General features: G+C 38.0%; 2 protein-coding genes across 2 annotated transcripts in view; one reads left to right on the forward strand and one right to left on the reverse strand.

Annotated features, from left to right (window-relative positions):
• The window catches only part of si:ch211-266g18.10 (titin), a 29,080-nt gene extending 14,378 nt beyond the window's left edge, over positions 1–14,702 (forward strand). The window contains exons 19-60 of the mRNA XM_034577048.1: positions 644–1,181; positions 1,650–1,745; positions 2,209–2,304; positions 2,827–2,868; positions 3,130–3,195; positions 3,283–3,330; positions 3,538–3,594; positions 3,809–3,850; positions 3,976–4,023; positions 4,117–4,185; positions 4,288–4,377; positions 4,451–4,492; positions 4,575–4,643; positions 4,764–4,811; positions 5,268–5,300; positions 5,385–5,432; positions 5,521–5,580; positions 5,721–5,765; positions 6,574–6,618; positions 6,692–6,733; positions 6,816–6,884; positions 7,038–7,085; positions 7,292–7,342; positions 7,446–7,493; positions 8,326–8,358; positions 8,455–8,502; positions 8,583–8,627; positions 8,701–8,742; positions 8,825–8,893; positions 9,038–9,085; positions 9,300–9,350; positions 9,454–9,501; positions 10,334–10,366; positions 10,451–10,498; positions 10,587–10,646; positions 10,787–10,831; positions 10,974–11,015; positions 11,828–11,857; positions 11,982–12,023; positions 12,118–12,162; positions 12,241–12,276; positions 12,385–14,702. Coding sequence (XP_034432939.1) covers positions 644–1,181; positions 1,650–1,745; positions 2,209–2,304; positions 2,827–2,868; positions 3,130–3,195; positions 3,283–3,330; positions 3,538–3,594; positions 3,809–3,850; positions 3,976–4,023; positions 4,117–4,185; positions 4,288–4,377; positions 4,451–4,492; positions 4,575–4,643; positions 4,764–4,811; positions 5,268–5,300; positions 5,385–5,432; positions 5,521–5,580; positions 5,721–5,765; positions 6,574–6,618; positions 6,692–6,733; positions 6,816–6,884; positions 7,038–7,085; positions 7,292–7,342; positions 7,446–7,493; positions 8,326–8,358; positions 8,455–8,502; positions 8,583–8,627; positions 8,701–8,742; positions 8,825–8,893; positions 9,038–9,085; positions 9,300–9,350; positions 9,454–9,501; positions 10,334–10,366; positions 10,451–10,498; positions 10,587–10,646; positions 10,787–10,831; positions 10,974–11,015; positions 11,828–11,857; positions 11,982–12,023; positions 12,118–12,162; positions 12,241–12,276; positions 12,385–12,464 — 2,685 coding nt within the window. The 3' untranslated portion in view covers positions 12,465–14,702. The remainder of the gene's footprint in view (positions 1–643; positions 1,182–1,649; positions 1,746–2,208; positions 2,305–2,826; positions 2,869–3,129; positions 3,196–3,282; positions 3,331–3,537; positions 3,595–3,808; positions 3,851–3,975; positions 4,024–4,116; positions 4,186–4,287; positions 4,378–4,450; positions 4,493–4,574; positions 4,644–4,763; positions 4,812–5,267; positions 5,301–5,384; positions 5,433–5,520; positions 5,581–5,720; positions 5,766–6,573; positions 6,619–6,691; positions 6,734–6,815; positions 6,885–7,037; positions 7,086–7,291; positions 7,343–7,445; positions 7,494–8,325; positions 8,359–8,454; positions 8,503–8,582; positions 8,628–8,700; positions 8,743–8,824; positions 8,894–9,037; positions 9,086–9,299; positions 9,351–9,453; positions 9,502–10,333; positions 10,367–10,450; positions 10,499–10,586; positions 10,647–10,786; positions 10,832–10,973; positions 11,016–11,827; positions 11,858–11,981; positions 12,024–12,117; positions 12,163–12,240; positions 12,277–12,384) is intronic.
• A 1,601-nt stretch (positions 14,703–16,303) lies between these two features.
• On the reverse strand, positions 16,304–17,848 carry fabp7a (fatty acid binding protein 7, brain, a). Its single transcript, XM_034575389.1, has 4 exons — positions 17,695–17,848; positions 16,921–17,093; positions 16,741–16,842; positions 16,304–16,585 (listed from the first exon to the last, which is right to left on the reverse strand). Exons 1-4 carry the CDS (start codon positions 17,765–17,767, stop codon positions 16,535–16,537), a joined length of 399 nt encoding a protein of 132 aa, XP_034431280.1. The 5' UTR covers positions 17,768–17,848; the 3' UTR covers positions 16,304–16,534.
• Positions 17,849–18,339: the final 491 nt, after the last annotated feature.

Here is an 18,339-nt window from a genome sequence, read left to right on the forward strand (position 1 = left end):
GAAAGAAGTCAAGAAACCATCTAAAGAAGAGAAAGAGGTGAAGACGCCTCCTAAAGAAGAGAAAGAGGTGAAGAAACCATCTAAAGAAGAAAAAGAGGTGAAGACGCCTCCCAAAGAAGAGAAAGAGGTGAAGACACCTCCCAAAGAAGAGAAAGAAGTCAAGAAATCACATAAAGAAGAGAAGGACGTGAAGAAACCATCTAAAGAAGAAAAAGAGGTGAAGACGCCTCCCAAAGAAGAGAAAGAAGTCAAGAAACCACATAAAGAAGAGAAGGAGGTGAAGAAACCATCTAAAGAAGAGAAAGAGGTGAAGAAGCCTCCTAAAGAAGAGAAAGAAGTTGACAAACCATCTAAAGAAGAGAAAGAGGTGAAGAAACCATCTGAAGAAAAGAAAGAGATGAAGACACCTCCTAAAGAGGAGAAAGAAGTCGATAAACCATCTAAAAAAGAGAAAGAGGTGAAGACGCCTCCTAAAGAAGAGAAAGAAGTCAAGAAACCATCTAAAGAAGAGAAAGAGGTGAAGACGCCTCCTAAAGAAGAGAAAGAAGTCAAGAAACCGTCTAAAGAAGAGAAAGAGGTGAAGACGCCTCCTAAAGAAGAGAAAGAGGTGAAGAAACCATCTAAAGAAGAAAAAGAGGTGAAGACGCCTCCCAAAGAAGAGAAAGAGGCGAAGACACCTCCCAAAGAAGAGAAAGAAGTCAAGAAACCATCCAAAGAAGAGAAAGAGGTGAAGATGCCTCCCAAAGGAGAGAAAGAAGTCAAGAAACCATCTAAAGAAGAGAACGAGGTGAAGATGCCTCCTAAAGAAGAGAAAGAGGTCAAGAAACCATCTAAAGAAGAGAAAGAGGTGAAGAAGCCTCCCAAAGAAGATAAAGAAGTGAAGATACCACCTAGAAAAGAGAAAGAAGTTGAGAAACCATCTTTAAAAGAGAAAGAGGTGGGAAAGCCTCCCAAAGAAAAAAAAGAGGGGGAGAAGGCTCCCAAAGAAGAGAAAGAAGTCAAGGAACTATCTAAAGAAGAGAAAGCAGTGAAGAAGTTTCCCACAGAAGAGAAAGAGGTTAAGTCTTCAATGGAAAGGAAAGAAGTGAAGAAACCATCTGAGGAGGCAAAGGAGATCAAGAAACCTACAAAAGAGAAGAAAGAAGACAAAGAAGTTGTCAAGAAGAGAGACACAGATACAGGTACAAGCTGTAAAGGCCAACGATACAAGGATTTACACAATGTAAAGATCCACTGACTCCTCTGTGTCTTTGTGAGGCTCTACTTCACAGTGGTAGTCTAAGAAAAACTCACATCATCATTAGGACATGGTGACATTTAACAGGTATAATGTGCACCATCTTAGTTGAGTACGTTAGTAGTATGAGTGCTGACATGTGCTAATTAGCTCAAAACCTAAAGTACAAACTGAAATGGTGACCTGCTAATAGCATCACAGAAATTCCAGTTCATCCTTAAAGGATCATGAATGTCTGCACCAAATTTCATTGCAACCCGTCCAGACTGGTTGATATTATCATTAATAAAAATATAGTCATGATACATAAACAGTCCTCATAACAAGATATTTGTGATTACTTATAGAAGAATGAAGCTCTTTTTGCTGTACAATATGAAACTTATAAGTCAACTTTTCCTTTTTATTTCAGACGCCAGACGCAAAAAGGCTACAAGTAGAATCCAAGTAGTCAAGAAAGAAATTGCATCTGTCCTGATGAAGGAACATCTTAATGTTACAAAAGCAGGTGAGAAAATATGCAAATGTTTTGGTCACTGTGAAGTTTAACCAGTCTGTCGAGTGTATTCATGGCCCATCAAAGTCATGCATTGGTTACATGGTAAACACAACAAGTGACTGCTGTTAGGATCCTGTTTCCTACAGTAAGTGTTACTTTCAAGTGGCATCGTTCCCTTCCCTAAATCAAGTTTTAGTTTCAACACTGTTATGTCTTCATTCCACTGATGGGGGCGCCAAATCAATAAAATACCTCCACACAGAGCCTGTTTCGTCATCGAGGTATGACTTGTCTCTATCAGCGCCAAGAGCTCATCAGAATGGAAGGTTGCCAAGGTTCAGTCACAATTATTAGATTAGAATAAATTCTAAGACATAATTGAATGAAGATCAAATTCTTGGAATAGTTTGCACTGAACAACACCCGAGTGCGATACTATAACTTAAGAATTAACTCTGTGTTGTCTTTTCAGCTGCAGAACCCAAGAGGATTATAAAGGTGGTGAGAGCTGTTAAAAGACAAATCGTTCCTATCCTGAAGAAGGAACATCTGAATGTCACTCAGTCAGGTCGGTAACAGGCCACAACCACAGTGTGTATTAACTGAAGTTACAGTGTGTAGAGTCATAAAAAAAACTAATTCTGACTTCAAATACACATCAAATTTTTGTTTGAAGTCTGAGTGGATGTGGAGCTTATCACCATCACCAGGTGTTTGTGTTGCTCAGAGAGCACGTCCCAGCATGCCATCATAAAGCTGTCATAAAGCTCATCATGAAATGCAGACAGTTATCTTAGCCAAAAGGCTGGTGTCTCATCTCAAAGCCCTGGCATGTTTTTTTGGACTGGGAATTAATAATTTAATTAAGATGTTCAGAGAACATGATCTGACACTTTTCTTTCATGCTCTAGGAGACAGTTTGCACCGATTCACAGAATCCTGAACCCTGCAACCAATTGTTTTGGAGAGCATGTAAACCTGTTGCTTCTGCATCCGTTGGCACATTGTTATAATTACAGTAGATGCATGTCTGAGGCAAAGAAGATGTAATATATATTTTTGTTAATTTTATAATTTCCCCACCTAACAGAGGTTCCAAAGGTGAAAGCCAAACCGGAATCTGCAAAGAAAGGTATGAACATAATTTTCATATTTTTAAATTCTGCAAATTCTTGTATACATGCTCTATAATTAATTAGTTTAATTTAACAATGTATAAAATTATATTCAGCCATATTCTAGTTTGATATTATGCAGGAATTTTACTTTTATGACACTTGTTTTTAATGTGGGTACACAAACATTGATACACACAATAAATTATTATAATAAATATTAAATAAATATTATTATAAACTGAACTCAAAACATTTTTCTGTCCATTTTCCACCAGTGGCAGCTCCCAAAGAGCCCAAGAAGGAAACAAAGCCAGAAATCAAAACTAAACCTGTAAAACCAGGTAATGCAAACACTTGGTAATATTAACAACTGATAAGATTGTTCAGCTGTGATTGTAAACATAAAGACTTCTTGTGCCAATCCACAGATATCGATGCAGTGAAGAAAAAAGAAAAAACAACTCCTGCAAAGAAAGGTGTGACTGATTTTTTTAAAAAGTCCTCATGAATGATGCAGAATGCAAATTAATAATTTGTACTTATTAATAATAATTCCGCTGTATAAGGAGATGTTTCTGAAAAAAGCCCAAATCCGCATGTTAAGAAAGATGGAGAGCTCATTATCAGACCTCATACGACTCATGTTACATTGTATGACTTGTGATGTTATATGTTTGTACCAGTCACGTTTCATTTAGACACTGAAATCCCCAAAGAAAAGACCACACCTTCAAAGAAGGGTACATTTACTGTGCAGCTGTACAATACACAATAATCCAACACTGTTTACAGTTTGACTTAACCACGTTCCTAAAAAATAAATAAATTTCCATATTATATTTGTGTATGTTTGATAATACTTTAATGAAGGCTGCTCTTGAAAAAAAAATATTCATTATAATTTGATTTATTGTTTTTTGAAACTTGAGACTAACTTTGTGTTTTGTGACACAGAAGTTCTAAAGGAAAAGGCCAAAGCAGCTCCTGTCAAAAAAGGTGATGTTCACATTAGTTGCTAGTTAACTTCCCGGTGATTTTATGATCATAAAATAGCAGAAATTATTAATTGCCATAATAGGACGAGTATTCGCTCATTGTAACTTTGTGCATTTGACACACAGATGTTGTTGCTTCAAAAGAAAAGGCCAAATCAATCATTGTGAAAAAAGGTAAGACTGATGCAAATAAGAAATCTTTAACTAACTACACCTTGAACTACAATTAGATTTTAGTGTCATTTATTCTCAATTTTGTATTGACAGAACAAGAAGGTGCTTCCAGAAATGTCTCCCTGGTAAGAGAGAGAGTCAAGATAGTGCCTATGAAGAAAGGTGAGTTACTTTTATTTCAGATTTTATTGGTTTCAGATTTTTTCACGACATAGTTTGAAGACTTAAACGTACTTACGTTTTTTGTTCACTTTTTGTTCTCAGGGCTCAAGGAACCAAAAGAGAGGACATTTGATGTTTTCTTTGCAGCTGAGGTTTTAAAACAGAAGCCCAAATCAGTTGTACCAAAGAGAGGTAAGACTGAATTATTTCATTTCACAGTTTCAGTGTCACTGTGATTTTTACAAACCTAAAATCTCTTCACTAGAACCTGCTCCTCTCAAGACAAAAGCAGCCCCAGTGGTCAGAGGTAAAACAACATTTATTGTTTTTATGTTCATGATTAAATAATAAATCCATTTATTTTCACACTGATCCATTATTTCTTACAGAGGCAGAAGCACCACACAGAAATGTGTCTCTTTCAAAGGAGAAGGTGAAGGTGGTGCCACTGAAGAGAGGTACATCATCTTTTTGTTTGCACAAACTTTAGTTAAATATCATTTTTGTATTTAAACCAGTATGAGTGTGTTATTTTTAAGTATCAAATATCTTATTTTCTGTTATTTTCTGTGTTTTAGTGCCTGTAACTCCAAAAGAAAAAGTCAAACCAGCACCAACAAAAAAAGGTAGTTACAGTGATTTAACATCTTTAGTGCTCGTTATATCATCACAACATTTTTGCACTTGTACTTCTTTAAAAAGCAACAAGACAAAATAAAAAAGTTCAGTTAGTTAAAGTCCAAAGACTTGAAAAGAATGTGGTTTATCTAAGCTTAAAGCTGCATCGCATTGTGCTATTCAGACTTTTCTTTCTTTTAATGTAGACGCTGTTGTGAAAGAAAAAGCAAAAACCTCACAGAAAGGTGCCAAATACTTTTCAATATTCTGTCTCTAATTTTAAGAAGAATAAAGTGTAGGTACATTTTTTACGTTTCAGATTAACAGCCATAACATCCAAGCTGGTTCAGACAAGTTTCTCATCTAAATAACATCTCAGTCACGTCTCAATCAGTTGTTCCATCCAGCACTTTTCAAAAAGCACGAATCATTACAACATTATTTTTTTCCTTCTCTCTCTTTAGAACCTGAGGCCAAGCCAGTTCTTGCCAGAAAAGGTAATTCAGATACAAGCCTCCATTATCAGGTAAAATTACCCTTAAACTCACAATTACAACAATAATTTCCATCTTGTCTCACAGAAGCAGAAGTTGTAAAGGAGAAGCCTAAAGCAGTTCATGAGAAAAAAGGTAAATCTTATAACAAAACACTCAAAGAAAGTGTTTGTACTCACTTCAGTATTGTGATGCTGTTATTGTCGTTACATTTCTGAATCAGCTCCTAAAACTGAGGCTCAAGCACCAAAGGAAAAAGTCAAATCCCTGGAGAAGAAGAAAGGTAGCACTGCTCCCTCCCTGCTGACTGTTCAGAGTTGTACCTCACACAATCTAACTATATATAGTTAGATGATAAGTATGTGTTAATGAAGTATAACTTATTACGCTACTTGCTGAGATTATTTATATTCTCATTTCTAGAGCCCAAAGCACCAGAGGAGAAAGTCAAAGCAGCTGTTAAAAAAGGTACTAAAAGAATATTCACTTCTCACATTGTCATCATGTGTGGTGACAGATACATGTGGTTATTTGTGTTAGTGGGGCATTGATGTGCTGTAATTACAAACCAAGCGTAATTATAACTCCTGTTTTCCTCCTGATGGCTCAGCCGGGCTGAAGGACAAGATCAAACCGGTCCATGTGAAGAAAGGTAGAGATTCATAGAACTAATGCTGGACTGAGATCTCACTGATCTAGTCTCAAAATGTAGGTCACTGCATTTTGTCAAAGCGCTGATTGGATCGCTCAGCAGGGAATCAGTGTTTCGCTGTAGAGAAAGTAATGCACAGGAAAGTGAGAACTAGGTCAAATCAATGTCCTCTGAAATAATGGGGGGTCCTCCCTCTCTGGCACAGTTATGTTGGGGTTCAGGGCCTGAAAATGTGGGAACCACTGGATTATAAAAACAGGATTCAGAGGAAAAGGCGCAACAAACATTATGTGTTGCTAAGATGTGTGTATAATGTGAATAACAGTAAGATAACATCAGGTTCATATTTTATTTTAAAAGATTTCTATATAGAAAGTTGAATTCCTTTTATTTAATATTTTATTGGTTTCAGATTTTTTCACGACATAGTTTGAAAACTTAAAGGTACTAAATATGCGGATGTTTTCGTTCTCTTTTGTTTTCAGAGCTCAAGGAACCAAAAGAGAGCATCAGAGGAGTCTCTGCAAAGACAGGTACAGCACATTTTATATTTCACATCAAAATATGTGGGACATTGAGGCGTTTTTGGTTTTGCGTACAGAACATTTGATGTTTTCTTTGCAGCTGAGGTTTTAAAACAGAAGCCCAAACCAGTTGTAACTAAGAGAGGTAAGACTGAATTATTTCATTTCACAGTTTCAGTGTCACTGTGATTTTTACAAACCTAAAATCTCTTCACTAGAACCTGCTCCTCTCAAGACAAAAGCAGCCCCAGTGGTCAGAGGTAAAACAACACTCATTGTTTTTATGTTCATGATTAAATAATAAATCAATTTATTTTCACACTGATCCATTATTTCTTACAGAGGCAGAAGCACCACACAGAAATGTGTCTCTTTCAAAGGAGAAGGTGAAGTTGGTGCCACTGAAGAGAGGTACATCATCTTTTTGTTTGCACAAACTTTAGTTAAATATCATTTTTGTATTCACACCAGTATCAGTGTGTGACTTTTGATGTGAAATATATCTTTTCATTTATTCAAATATTTAGGCTATATTATTATTTTCTGTTATTTTCTATGTTTTAGTGCCTTTAACTCCAAAAGAAAAAGTCAAACCAGCACCAACAAAAAAAGGTAGTTACAGTGATTTAACATTTTAAGCGCTCGTTATTAATCAGTGAATGTTCATATTTTATTTGTCGCATGGATTTTAGTGAATGTTTTTCTGTTGTCACATTTTTACAGATATTTGATTCATGCATTGTGTCTGAATAAAAATCAATTGTAATTGTAATATGATACATTCTGTTACATGTGCTGATTATTATTGTTTTCTTTGGAAGCTGAAGTTGTAAAGGAGAAGAAGGCCGAGCCAGTGATTCCCAAAAAAGGTTCTATCTAGTTTCACTTTCCTTTTTATTGCATTCTGCAGAACACACTAGTTACTAGATACACTAAATACATCAGAGTTAATAGGACCATTTATTATTGTAGCACCAGTTACCAAGGCAGCAAAACCAACACCTGCTGAAAAGAAGAAAGGTAAATAACAGGATTGTGTTTGTGCTGCTTTCTTTGTAGAAAGCGTTTTGCAGCAGCAGAAATCCAGTCCTGTCCAACTCATGACTGATTTATCTTTTAAATATTGTACTGACACGTAGCTGCTGCTGCTGCTTCACTGCCACGTGATCATGACTCAGCTGGAAACAGTTCAAATTATCTTGAACTGGTTTATTCAATTAAATCATTATTAAATCATCTGGACTCAGTAAATGTTTAAATCATTTCAAAGATGTGGTAAGGACTTTTTTGTGAACATCCAAAGTTTATCTTTTGAATAAGTGTCATGTGAGAACAGAGTTTTGTCATTTTCATTATTTTACTTGAACGTACAAATGCTTCGCTACAAGCTGACAAATTTGTTTTTGGACCTTGTACTTAAGAAAATTCTTTAAAAAGCAACTGGAGAAAATTACTAATTTAAGTTGCATGAAGTCCAAAGACTTGAAAATAAAGTAGTTTAGCTGAAAGCTGCATCGCATCAGTGTGAAAAGCTTTGTGGGCTCGTAGCTTTTCACACATTGTGCTATTCTGACTTTTCTTTCTTTTAATGTAGACGCTGTTGTAAAAGAAAAAGCAAAAACCTCACAGAAAGGTGCCAAATACTTTTCAATATTCTGTCTCTAATTTTAAGAAGAATAAAGTGTAGGTACATTTTTTACGTTTCAGATTAACAGCCATAACATCCAAGCTGGTTCAGACAAGTTTCTCATCTAAATAACATCTCAGTCACGTCTCAATCAGTTGTTCCATCCAGCACTTTTCAAAAAGCACGAATCATTACAACATAATTTTTTTCCTTCTCTCTCTTTAGAACCTGAGGCCAAGCCAGTTCTTGCCAGAAAAGGTAATTCAGATACAAGCCTCCATTATCAGGTAAAATTACCCTTAAACTCACAATTACAACAATAATTTCCATCGTTCGTTCTCTTTTTGTTTACAGGGCTCAAGGAACCAAAAGAGAGCATCAGAGGAGACTCTGCAAAGACAGGTACAGCAAATTAAATATTTCACATCAAAATATGTGTGACATTGAGGCAACGTACAGAACATTTGATGTTTTCTTTGCAGCTGAGGTTTTAAAACAGAAGCCCAAACCAGTTGTAACTAAGAGAGGTAAGACTGAATTATTTCATTTCACAGTTTCAGTGTCACTGTGATTTTTACAAACCTAAAATCTCTTCACTAGAACCTGCTCCTCTCAAGACAAAAGCAGCCCCAGTGGTCAGAGGTAAAACAACACCTATTGTTTTTATGTTCATGATTAAATAATAAATTCATTTATTTTCACACTGATCCATTATTTCTTACAGAGGCAGAAGCACCACACAGAAATGTATCTCTTTCAAAGGAGAAGGTGAAGGTGGTGCCACTGAAGAGAGGTACATCATCTTTTTGTTTGCACAAACTTTAGTGAAAGTTATTTTTTCGTATTCACACCAGTATGAGTGTGTGACTTTTGATGTGAAATATCGTTTTTCATTCATTCAAATATTTCGGCTAAATTATTATTTTCTGTGTTTTAGTGCCTGTAACTCCAAAAGAAAGAGTCAAACCAGCACCAACAAAAAAAGGTAGTTACAGTCATTTAACATCTTAAGCGCTCGTTATTAATCAGTGAATGTTTATATTTTATATGTCGCATGTATTTTAGTGAATGGTTTCCTGTTGACACATTTTTACAGATATTTTATTTATGCAGTTCGTCATTGTGTAGGAATAAAAATTGATTGTAATTGAAATAAGATACATTCTGTTACATGTGCTGATTATTATTGTTTTCTTTGGAAGCTGAAGTTGTAAAGGAGAAGAAGGCCGAGCCAGTGATTCCCAAAAAAGGTTCTATCTAGTTTCACTTTCCTTTTTATTGCATTCTGCAGAACACACTAGTTACTAGATACACTAAATACATCAGAGTTAATAGGACCATTTATTATTGTAGCACCAGTTACCAAGGCAGCAAAACCAACACCTGCTGAAAAGAAGAAAGGTAAATAACAGGATTGTGTTTGTGCTGCTTTCTTTGTAGAAAGCGTTTTGCAGCAGCAGAAATCCAGTCCTGTCCAACTCATGACTGATTTATCTTTTAAATATTGTACTGACACGTAGCTGCTGCTGCTGCTTCACTGCCACGTGATCATGACTCAGCTGGAAACAGTTCAAAGTATCTTTAACTGGTTTATTCAATTAAATCATTATTAAATCATCTGGACTCAGTAAATGTTAAAATCATTTCAAAGATGTGGTAAGGACTTTTTTGTGAACATCCAAAGTTTATCTTTTGAATAAGTGTCATGTGAGAACAGAGTTTTGTCATTTTCATTATTTTACTTGAACGTACAAATGCTTCGCTACAAGCTGACAAATTTGTTTTTGGACCTTGTACTTAAGAAAATTCTTTAAAAAGCAACTGGAGAAAATTACTAATTTAAGTTGCATGAAGTCCAAAGACTTGAAAATAAAGTAGTTTAGCTGAAAGCTGCATCGCATCAGTTTGAAAAGCTTTGTGGGCTCGTAGCTTTTCACACATTGTGCTATTCTGACTTTTCTTTCTTTTAATGTAGACGCTGTTGTAAAAGAAAAAGCAAAAACCTCACAGAAAGGTGCCAAATACTTTTCAATATTCTGTCTCTAATTTTAAGAAGAATAAAGTGTAGGTACATTTTTTACGTTTCAGATTAACAGCCATAACATCCAAGCTGGTTCAGACAAGTTTCTCATCTAAATAACATCTCAGTCACGTCTCAGTCAGTTGTTCCATCCAGCACTTTTCAAAAAGCACGAATCATTACAACATAATTTTTTTCCTTCTCTCTCTTTAGAACCTGAGGCCAAGCCAGTTCTTGCCAGAAAAGGTAATTCAGATACAAGCCTCCATTATCAGGTAAAATTACCCTTAAACTCACAATTACAACAATAATTTCCATCTTGTCTCACAGAAGCAGAAGTTGTAAAGGAGAAGCCTAAAGCAGTTCATGAGAAAAAAGGTAAATCTTATAACAAAACACTCAAAGAAAGTGTTTGTACTCACTTCAGTATTGTGATGCTGTTATTGTCGTTACATTTCTGAATCAGCTCCTAAAACTGAGGCTGAAGCACCAAAGGAAAAAGTCAAATCCCTGGAGAAGAAGAAAGGTAGCACTGCTCCCTCCCTGCTGACTGTTCAGAGTTGTACCTCACACAATCTAACTATATATAGTTAGATGATAAGTATGTGTTAATGAAGTATAACTTATTACGCTACTTGCTGAGAATATTTATATTCTCATTTCTAGAGCCCAAAGCACCAGAGGAGAAAGTCAAACCAGCTGTTAAAAAAGGTACTAAAAGAATATTCACTTCTCACATTGTCATCATGTGTGGTGACAGATACATGTGGTTATTTGTGTTAGTGGGGCATTGATGTGCTGTAATTACAAACCAAGCGTAATTATAACTTCTGTTTTCCTCCTGACGGCTCAGCCGGGCTGAAGGACAAGGTCAAACCGGTCCATGTGAAGAAAGGTAGAGATTCATAGAACTAATGCTGGACTGAGATCTCACTGATCTAGTCCCAAAATGTAGGTCACTGCATTTTGTCAAAGCGCTGATTGGATCGCTCAGCAGGGAATCAGTGTTTCGCTGTAGAGAAAGTAATGCACAGGAAAGTGAGAGGGATTCAAATCATCAGATGCATCATTTACTGGTTTTGCACAGTCAAGTGAAAGCACATCTCAGGTCTCTTTTTTGCAAGAAATAAAAAATGGTGCTAAACGGTCAAAAGGGTTTTTCTGCTCAACAAGTGATGAACTTTGTAATTCTGATATCAGCTTCCTGGTTCCACGTGCTTCCCGCTCTGCAAGCTGCTTTATGCCTGAAGAAACTCTTCTTTGTTGTGGTGCTGCTGTGGTTTGTTCTGCAGTGTACGTCTCCACCTCCTGACTGTCCCTGTCTGACCTGAGTTTCCCTTTTGCAGAACAAGAAAAGGAGAAACCTGCTGTTGTAAAGAAAGGTACAGTGCCAGTTTATCAGTTCATCAGTTTATCAGTTCATAATGAAATAAAATATATAAACTGCTTTATTAAACAACCCCAAAAAATAGTTACAACTTTAACTATTTTTTGGGGTTGTTTAATCTGTAACAATGCATCATACTTTCTAAATAAAGTGCAAGTAAACACAATTTCCCTCTGAATTTTAGTTAAGGAAAAGTAGAAAGTAGAAAAAATGGAATCACGAAAATAAAGTTAAAAGTACCTGAAGTTTGTACTTCAGACAAACAGTTTACAGTACATCTCCCACTATAGACGTAAATTCTCTTTCTTTCTTTTTTGTAGAAAAACCAGTAGAGAAGAAGGCCCCCAAAGGTGTGTGGTCAGCTTTGAACATTAAAATCCAGATTTAAAATAGAAGAATGACCTCACAGGTCTGTGATTAAACACTGCGAGGAAATAGTTTGAATAGTTATTAATCTTGCGTTGCTCTTTTCAGAGGACCGAGTTCTGAAAGAGATACAGACGCCTGCAAAGAAAGGTATCTCATTTGTCAAGTCAGTAAATTGTTTGTTTGAGAGTTTGAAATCCATCAATTAAACTTGATGTGGTTTATTTACATGTTTTTCTTCTAGAGAAATCTGTGGAGAAGAAGGCAGCCAAAGAAGAGGGCATTAAAGGTGCTGTACAGATGTGTTTTAATTTAACGCCACATGACATCGTATTGTTTAGTTGACATCATGTTGTGTTTTTAACAGCTGAGCCTGCAGTATCAGACAGCTTTCTCATGGAAGGTACAAATTCCCCTCTCATATCCCAAATACCATACAAGTGTCAGATTGAGAGGCCAGAGGAGGGTGAGGAACACGCCACACTGATCCGTCCTGTTTCTCCCTCCGCAGACGAGATGCCGTACTTCCAGTGTTTCTTCGTGGACGAGGACGAGGCCCAGTTTCCGTTCTACGCCTTCTCGCCGATGTAGATCTGAGGCTTCAGTCTGACTCCCGTCTGAGGTTTACAGTGTTTTCTGATAACGACAAGGTCACATCACACCCTGCACTGCCGAAGCCCGGCTGCCGTTCCATGTTAGAGCTCCAGGAAAAGAGCCTGGGCAGCAGAGGATGATGGGTGATGGACCGTTTATTTATTTCCAGATTTGGTTGAGCTCTCGCACCAAATACATACAGCTAATGTCATTCCTCTCCATTTACTTATTTTTGTTATTAATATTTTTGAGAGGTGGAATCAAATGAATCTTCTACATGGAACAACGTCATGAATCAACTTCTGTGGATCGTTCGTTTAAATCCTCAAAGCAACGTGTGCAAATACTTTTAATACATTGACACTGAGTCAAGGTGCATTTCTGATGAGTAGTAACATGGTGCTGAATATGTTTAAGTGTAAACAGGGTACAGACATGTCCACAATCACTGACCCAAGGCTGACAGGGCTTCAGTTCCAGTGTTTACGTGAAAGTGGTTTGTACATTTATTGTACATTCATTTTTAAGGTCATACTTGGTTTTAGATTTAGGTTTTTCTTTATATGTCAAACCTTTTCATCCCCTGCTTTTTAAGCCCTTTCATTAGCCATTTATAGGTTTTATGCATAATTCCATAATCCTTGATCATATTTCTTTCATTTAAAGGATTTTATTTCTCACACTTTTTTCCACTTTTCCTTCCCGTCTGGGCACAAAATAGAAATTGAAGAATTGATGAAAAAAGATGAATCTTCTTTGCATTTTTAAAGATTCAGCACCAATGTGTTTTTGTTTGTTTGTACTTGTCAAAAGGAATGACTATGCACTGTATAAGAGAGCTCCCAATCTTACTGAAGAGACACTACCTGACATATGAAGTCTTATTAAACTGTACCATCGACACGTCGGCACCAGTCCCTCATTTTGAAGCGTTGCATCACCTGCACTCTCAGAATGAGGCTTGTTTTGATATCATCAAGTATCAGATTCACTCTGTTTTTACCTTGATAGACCAAAAACCCAGTGGGACTGACTGTGGTCGGTGATTGTTTGTCCGTGAAACTTGACATGTTGTGGAAAACATTGAAGAAATGAGCAGAAATGTCAAATACAATATTTCCAGGTTCAAAGTTGTTGAAAGCAGCTATTCCTGCTGCCGTACATTAAACAATATGAATACATATCTTATTATGATAACTGTGCTATAATGCAGAATATAAACAGGATTTATATCATGTGGAAACCCTGTACATGAGATGTACAGGCACCAGTTGTCAGATTGAGTTTGAATCACTTATTTGAAATCTCTGACAAATGATGTTGGCGTTAACCTAGTTATTGTGTTTACGTTGAGACACTGACCTCCTCGACGCGTCACACGTTCAGATGATCGCAGATGTCGGCTGCTACATTAACGCTCAGTCGGCTTGTGCCAGCTGTTGTTCACATATGGCTCTTTACATTCAGCTCCATATGCTGCATAGAAGACAGTTAGTAAAGCTTGTGAGTCCAATTCTAATCTGAGTCCACTGACAGGAACACATAGATGGAGCATGCACACTGCATCCCTCTGCAGCTGCACAGACAGTAACTGTCGTGTAACAGCTGGAGTTTTGTGGCGACGCCCATCTGTTGGTGTTTTGTTCCTAAAATGAACAACGTCTCGCCTCTGTTGGATTTTATTAAAAAGGACGTCATTGTTAACATAAGAAGACATTTTGATTTACAGACTCATATTTGTTTCAACTGAATTTTATTAAAAGTCTCACTTTTACCAAGTGAACATGTGCAATACATGAATATCTGATCATCTCAGTGATGATAGAACTGTTTGTCTGTGTGATGGTCCTTGAATGAAATGTGCATGATGTGTGTTTGTGTGTTTATTTTATGCCCTCAAATGTTTGTGTGACGTTTCTCCCCAACCAGAACCCTGAGAATGGCAACTTGAAATACTTGAACTTTTGAATCAGGGTATCTGATGCCAATAACCTGCATGTGTCTTTCTATGATGTTGCTAACGTCATAAATTCACAGCTCAGTAACTGTAATTAGTCATTAATCATTGTAAATAGCTAATTAAATATAAAAAATAGACAATATTGTGTTTTATCCCTGAACTATTGTGACTTTACCTGCACAATAAATTCACAATTCATGTGTCGTTTTTCAGTTACACCCTCATTGTGCCTGTGAATACAAGCGATTTGACATTAAAACATAGCAATGCAAGTGTGTCTCTTGTAAATCTTGTCTTCTTGTCAATGCAGGAATCTTTTAAAATCACATTTATACTATTAATTATTATCCTTAATTAGTTTTATTTAATTTGTAAAGCAGCCTTGAAAGGTACTTTATAAAGCCAAATTATTGTTGTTATTATTATTATTATTAATGTTGCACTCAGACAAAATCTTTTAATCCTTTTATGATTTCTTTGATTTTAAGAAATCTTAAGATTGAGTCCAAATTCCTTCAACAGAACCACACCCCCATATAAAAAAAAGAATCAATAAATTACCAAACTCTGTAGAACTTTACACTAAAATAGAAGTTATTTTAATAATTAACTGAGGTGGCAAAGTCAGTGCTGGACTTTTACGTAATTTAATTCAGAACCTGCAGATGAACTCACAACACGTCACAGAATGTAAAACGCTGAGTCATACATCAGTGAGTACAGAACATAGACTGAATATAAAGAGGTTCAGAAACAGCAGTTTTGGAGGTGGCGAGTGTGTGTTGCAAAGATGGTAAAGAATAAAGTGTTGGGTCAGAGGGTCAGTGAAGGAATGAAGGAGGTGTCGGCTGAAGAGAACATTTAATGTCCAATTGAAGGAATCAGAAAGAAATGAGTTACATAAAGATTAGAAATGAGACTTTGACTCTAACTCAACACGGCCTTCACACTGTGTTTCTCTAATGAGGCCAGACAGGGGTTACTACAGGTCGGCTTACACCACTGACTCCTGCTCTGCGTCTCCTGGGACGAGCAGCGAGGACAGAACAAGCTGAAACAACCTGTTACTGTTTCCCGGACGGTGCTGAGCTCCCTTCTCCGTGACTGCGCTGCTGAGAATATCGTGAGATCAACTCAACTCCTCTTTTCACTGATGTAATCCTCAAAATGCAAATGATGTGAGAGCAGAGGCGTTACTATAACTGGGGCATAAAGACAATGCTTGCGATCAATTCAGTGGGCAGCGAGTGTATGAGTTCCACTCCAGTTACCACGGCTTCTTTGTGTCGCCGGCCTATTGAGAGGAGGCCAACCAACCCGGCAGCCTGTGTGTGGGGACGGGAAGAAAGGCCATTTGTAGTGTTCATTTGGATGGAGGAAATGTGGGAAAGATGGAGGATAAATGAGGAAACTCCGTGAAGTCTCGTTTAAACCAAAGCTCTAAAGACCAGTCTGACAAAGTTCTGCTCTATTTTTAGACCTTGAACTTGTAACTGTCCTCTCCACTCCCCGTCTGTCACGGTTGGTCCACACCATCGAATGATGCCTCTGACGTGATGACACCACGACTTTAACCGGATTATCCCGAGAGCGTGTGACATCACCGCCCCGCCACCCTCCCCTCCCTCCCTCCGTCCCCCTGCAGCTCCCAGCCGCCTCTGACCATCTGGGGGTTACTGCAGGACACTCGGGCCCCCTGCACCATCACCCCGCAGCTGTCACCTGGAACTGCACCCATGACAGGGCCTGCACTGTTCCCACAGCATGCAGGGAGACGCAGGACACTGGGAGTTGAGAGGAAGAAAGACGCTCTATGTGCTGCAGAGTTCAGATAAATTGCTGATGAACTGAAGAAAAAAAGATCTGAGACTTTAAAATCGTTTAGTCTAGAAGTTTATTTTTTTTCCCTTCACAGTGTGAAGGGAATTTCTTACAAAAGGCCCCGGAAAAGATTTCCCCCAAAATATGGATCACATGTTAAAAAAAAACAAGTGAAGTGCAAATCATGGCATACGCAATAAGAACAAAGTTTTTCTTTTTAATAAAAAAACAGGTGAACACCTTGTTGATCGGGGGATGATTTGCTCTTTCGACTGCAGGGTGAAGTTTATGCTTTCTCATACGTGCGGACGGCCTGGACTCCCTCAAAGGTCAAAGTCTGAGAAGCAGGGACGAGGAGAAGCAAACAAAAGGCAACAGTCAGTGGGATTTTTAATACAATGTATCGAAATCATGCACAAGCAGCACCTTTTAAAACGTTATCTGCAGGGCTCCATGAACTGATCAAGCTCTGTATCTTAACTTCCCACTCACCATCACCATCTTCCCGTCCTTGATTTCTCTCACAAACTTGGTCTCTTTCCCGTCCCACTTCTGCACCTGCACAAGTTTGTCTCCGTCCATGGTGAAGGTCGACTGCAAACACAAACCGTGCATTAAAAAGTCCAGGAGAAGAAGTGTTTATGATAGGAACATCCCGGGGACTCCACTCACTTTGACGTGGCGGTCGTCAGGCGTGGTCTCGTCGAACTCCTCTCCCAGCTTGGAGGAGACCTCGGTGTTCCTGAAGGTGCTCAGGGTCTTCAACACCACTTTGTCTCCGTCCTGGCTGATCACCACCGTCGGCTTGGTCACGTTGCCAACTTGTCTTGTGGCAAAACCAACGCCTGAACAAAATTAAAAATCTACTTTTAACTATGCATCACAAATGAGGACATTAAAGGGATAGTTCACCCAAAAATGAAATTCACTCATTATCTACTCACCACTATGGAGGGGGGGGGGGGGGGGGGGGGGGGGGGGGTGAAGTGTTTGAGTCCACAAAACTCTTTAGGAGGACATCAGAGGACTTTTAGGCTAAAACATGATGTAAATGATGTTTCGAGAGTGAAGTGTTGAATGTCGGGCTTACGGACACTTGGATAACACCACAGGAGCAGTATGGAAACATTTTATTACATCGTTTTTTTTTCCTGTTATTTTATTTACGTTTGAAGAATCAGTCACCATTTACTTCAATTGTACTGGATTTGGCTGCAACACTGTTTACCCCTGAGACTCCAGAAGTGTTTTGTGGACTCAAACAACTTCACCCACCACCTCCATCGGCAAAGTGCTGAGTAGATAATAAGTGCATTTTCCTATTTGGGTGAACTATCCCTTGAATTTCCCTGCTCCAGTCAGAATGAAGACATTCAAGCATTAGATCAGCAGCTTCTGTCCCAGTTACATTGCTACAGAATAACATCAACATGAGTTCACACTCACCCAGAGACTTCATGTACTCGTCAAAGTTGTGGCTGTCCACCAGTTTCCACGAGGCGCAGAAAGCATCGACCATGTTTGCAGATGTTAAAGATCCAGGTCACAGACTCTCAGTCAGAAGAAGATGAGGCTGCTGCTGCTGCTGCTGCTTCTCTGCTGCTGCCACATTAATACTGTCACACACAGCCCTGACGTCAGCAGCGGACTCACAGCTGATTGGAGGACGGGGCCGTTGCGTGGGCTGTAATTGTTTAATGCCACAAAGCTTTTTGTTGGCAGCACTGAAGACTAATGTGTTTAGGTGAGAAGAGAATCGGTTTGCCCCGTTTTTATTCAATCAGAATCATTATAAAGGGGTTTTGTTATTTAAAATAAAAAATCTGTTCGCTTTTTTTTAAACAGAGAAAATAAAATAATTAGTTCAGAAAAATAGGCCAAGTGTGTAAACCAAATTGTTGGGCAAATGCTGACCTGATGGTGGCGCTCCAGAAAAGTTAATGCGATCTACATGTTCACATTTTCTAAAAGAAACATGTTGTATTCCTATTGAATAAAACTAAATGATAGCCCATCGACCACTTGCTTACCTCACACATCTTCTGTACAATCTGTACGTCTTTGCACATTTCATTTATACTGTACATAATT

Source organism: Hippoglossus hippoglossus, chromosome 22 (genome assembly GCF_009819705.1).
Source record: "Hippoglossus hippoglossus isolate fHipHip1 chromosome 22, fHipHip1.pri, whole genome shotgun sequence".
Classification (NCBI taxonomy): Eukaryota; Metazoa; Chordata; class Actinopteri; order Pleuronectiformes; family Pleuronectidae; genus Hippoglossus; species Hippoglossus hippoglossus.

Bases quoted from the DNA above. Each gene is read 5' to 3' on its own strand.
- fabp7a (XM_034575389.1), bottom strand. From the start codon at position 17,767: ATGGTCGATGCTTTCTGCGCCTCGTGGAAACTGGTGGACAGCCACAAC. The intron at 16,843-16,920 runs GTGAGTGGAGTC...TTGTGTTTGCAG, and splicing joins CTGACGACCGCCACGTCAAA to TCGACCTTCACCATGGACGG. The intron at 16,586-16,740 runs GTGAGTGGGAAG...CCTGCTTCTCAG, and splicing joins AGGACGGGAAGATGGTGATG to ACTTTGACCTTTGAGGGAGT.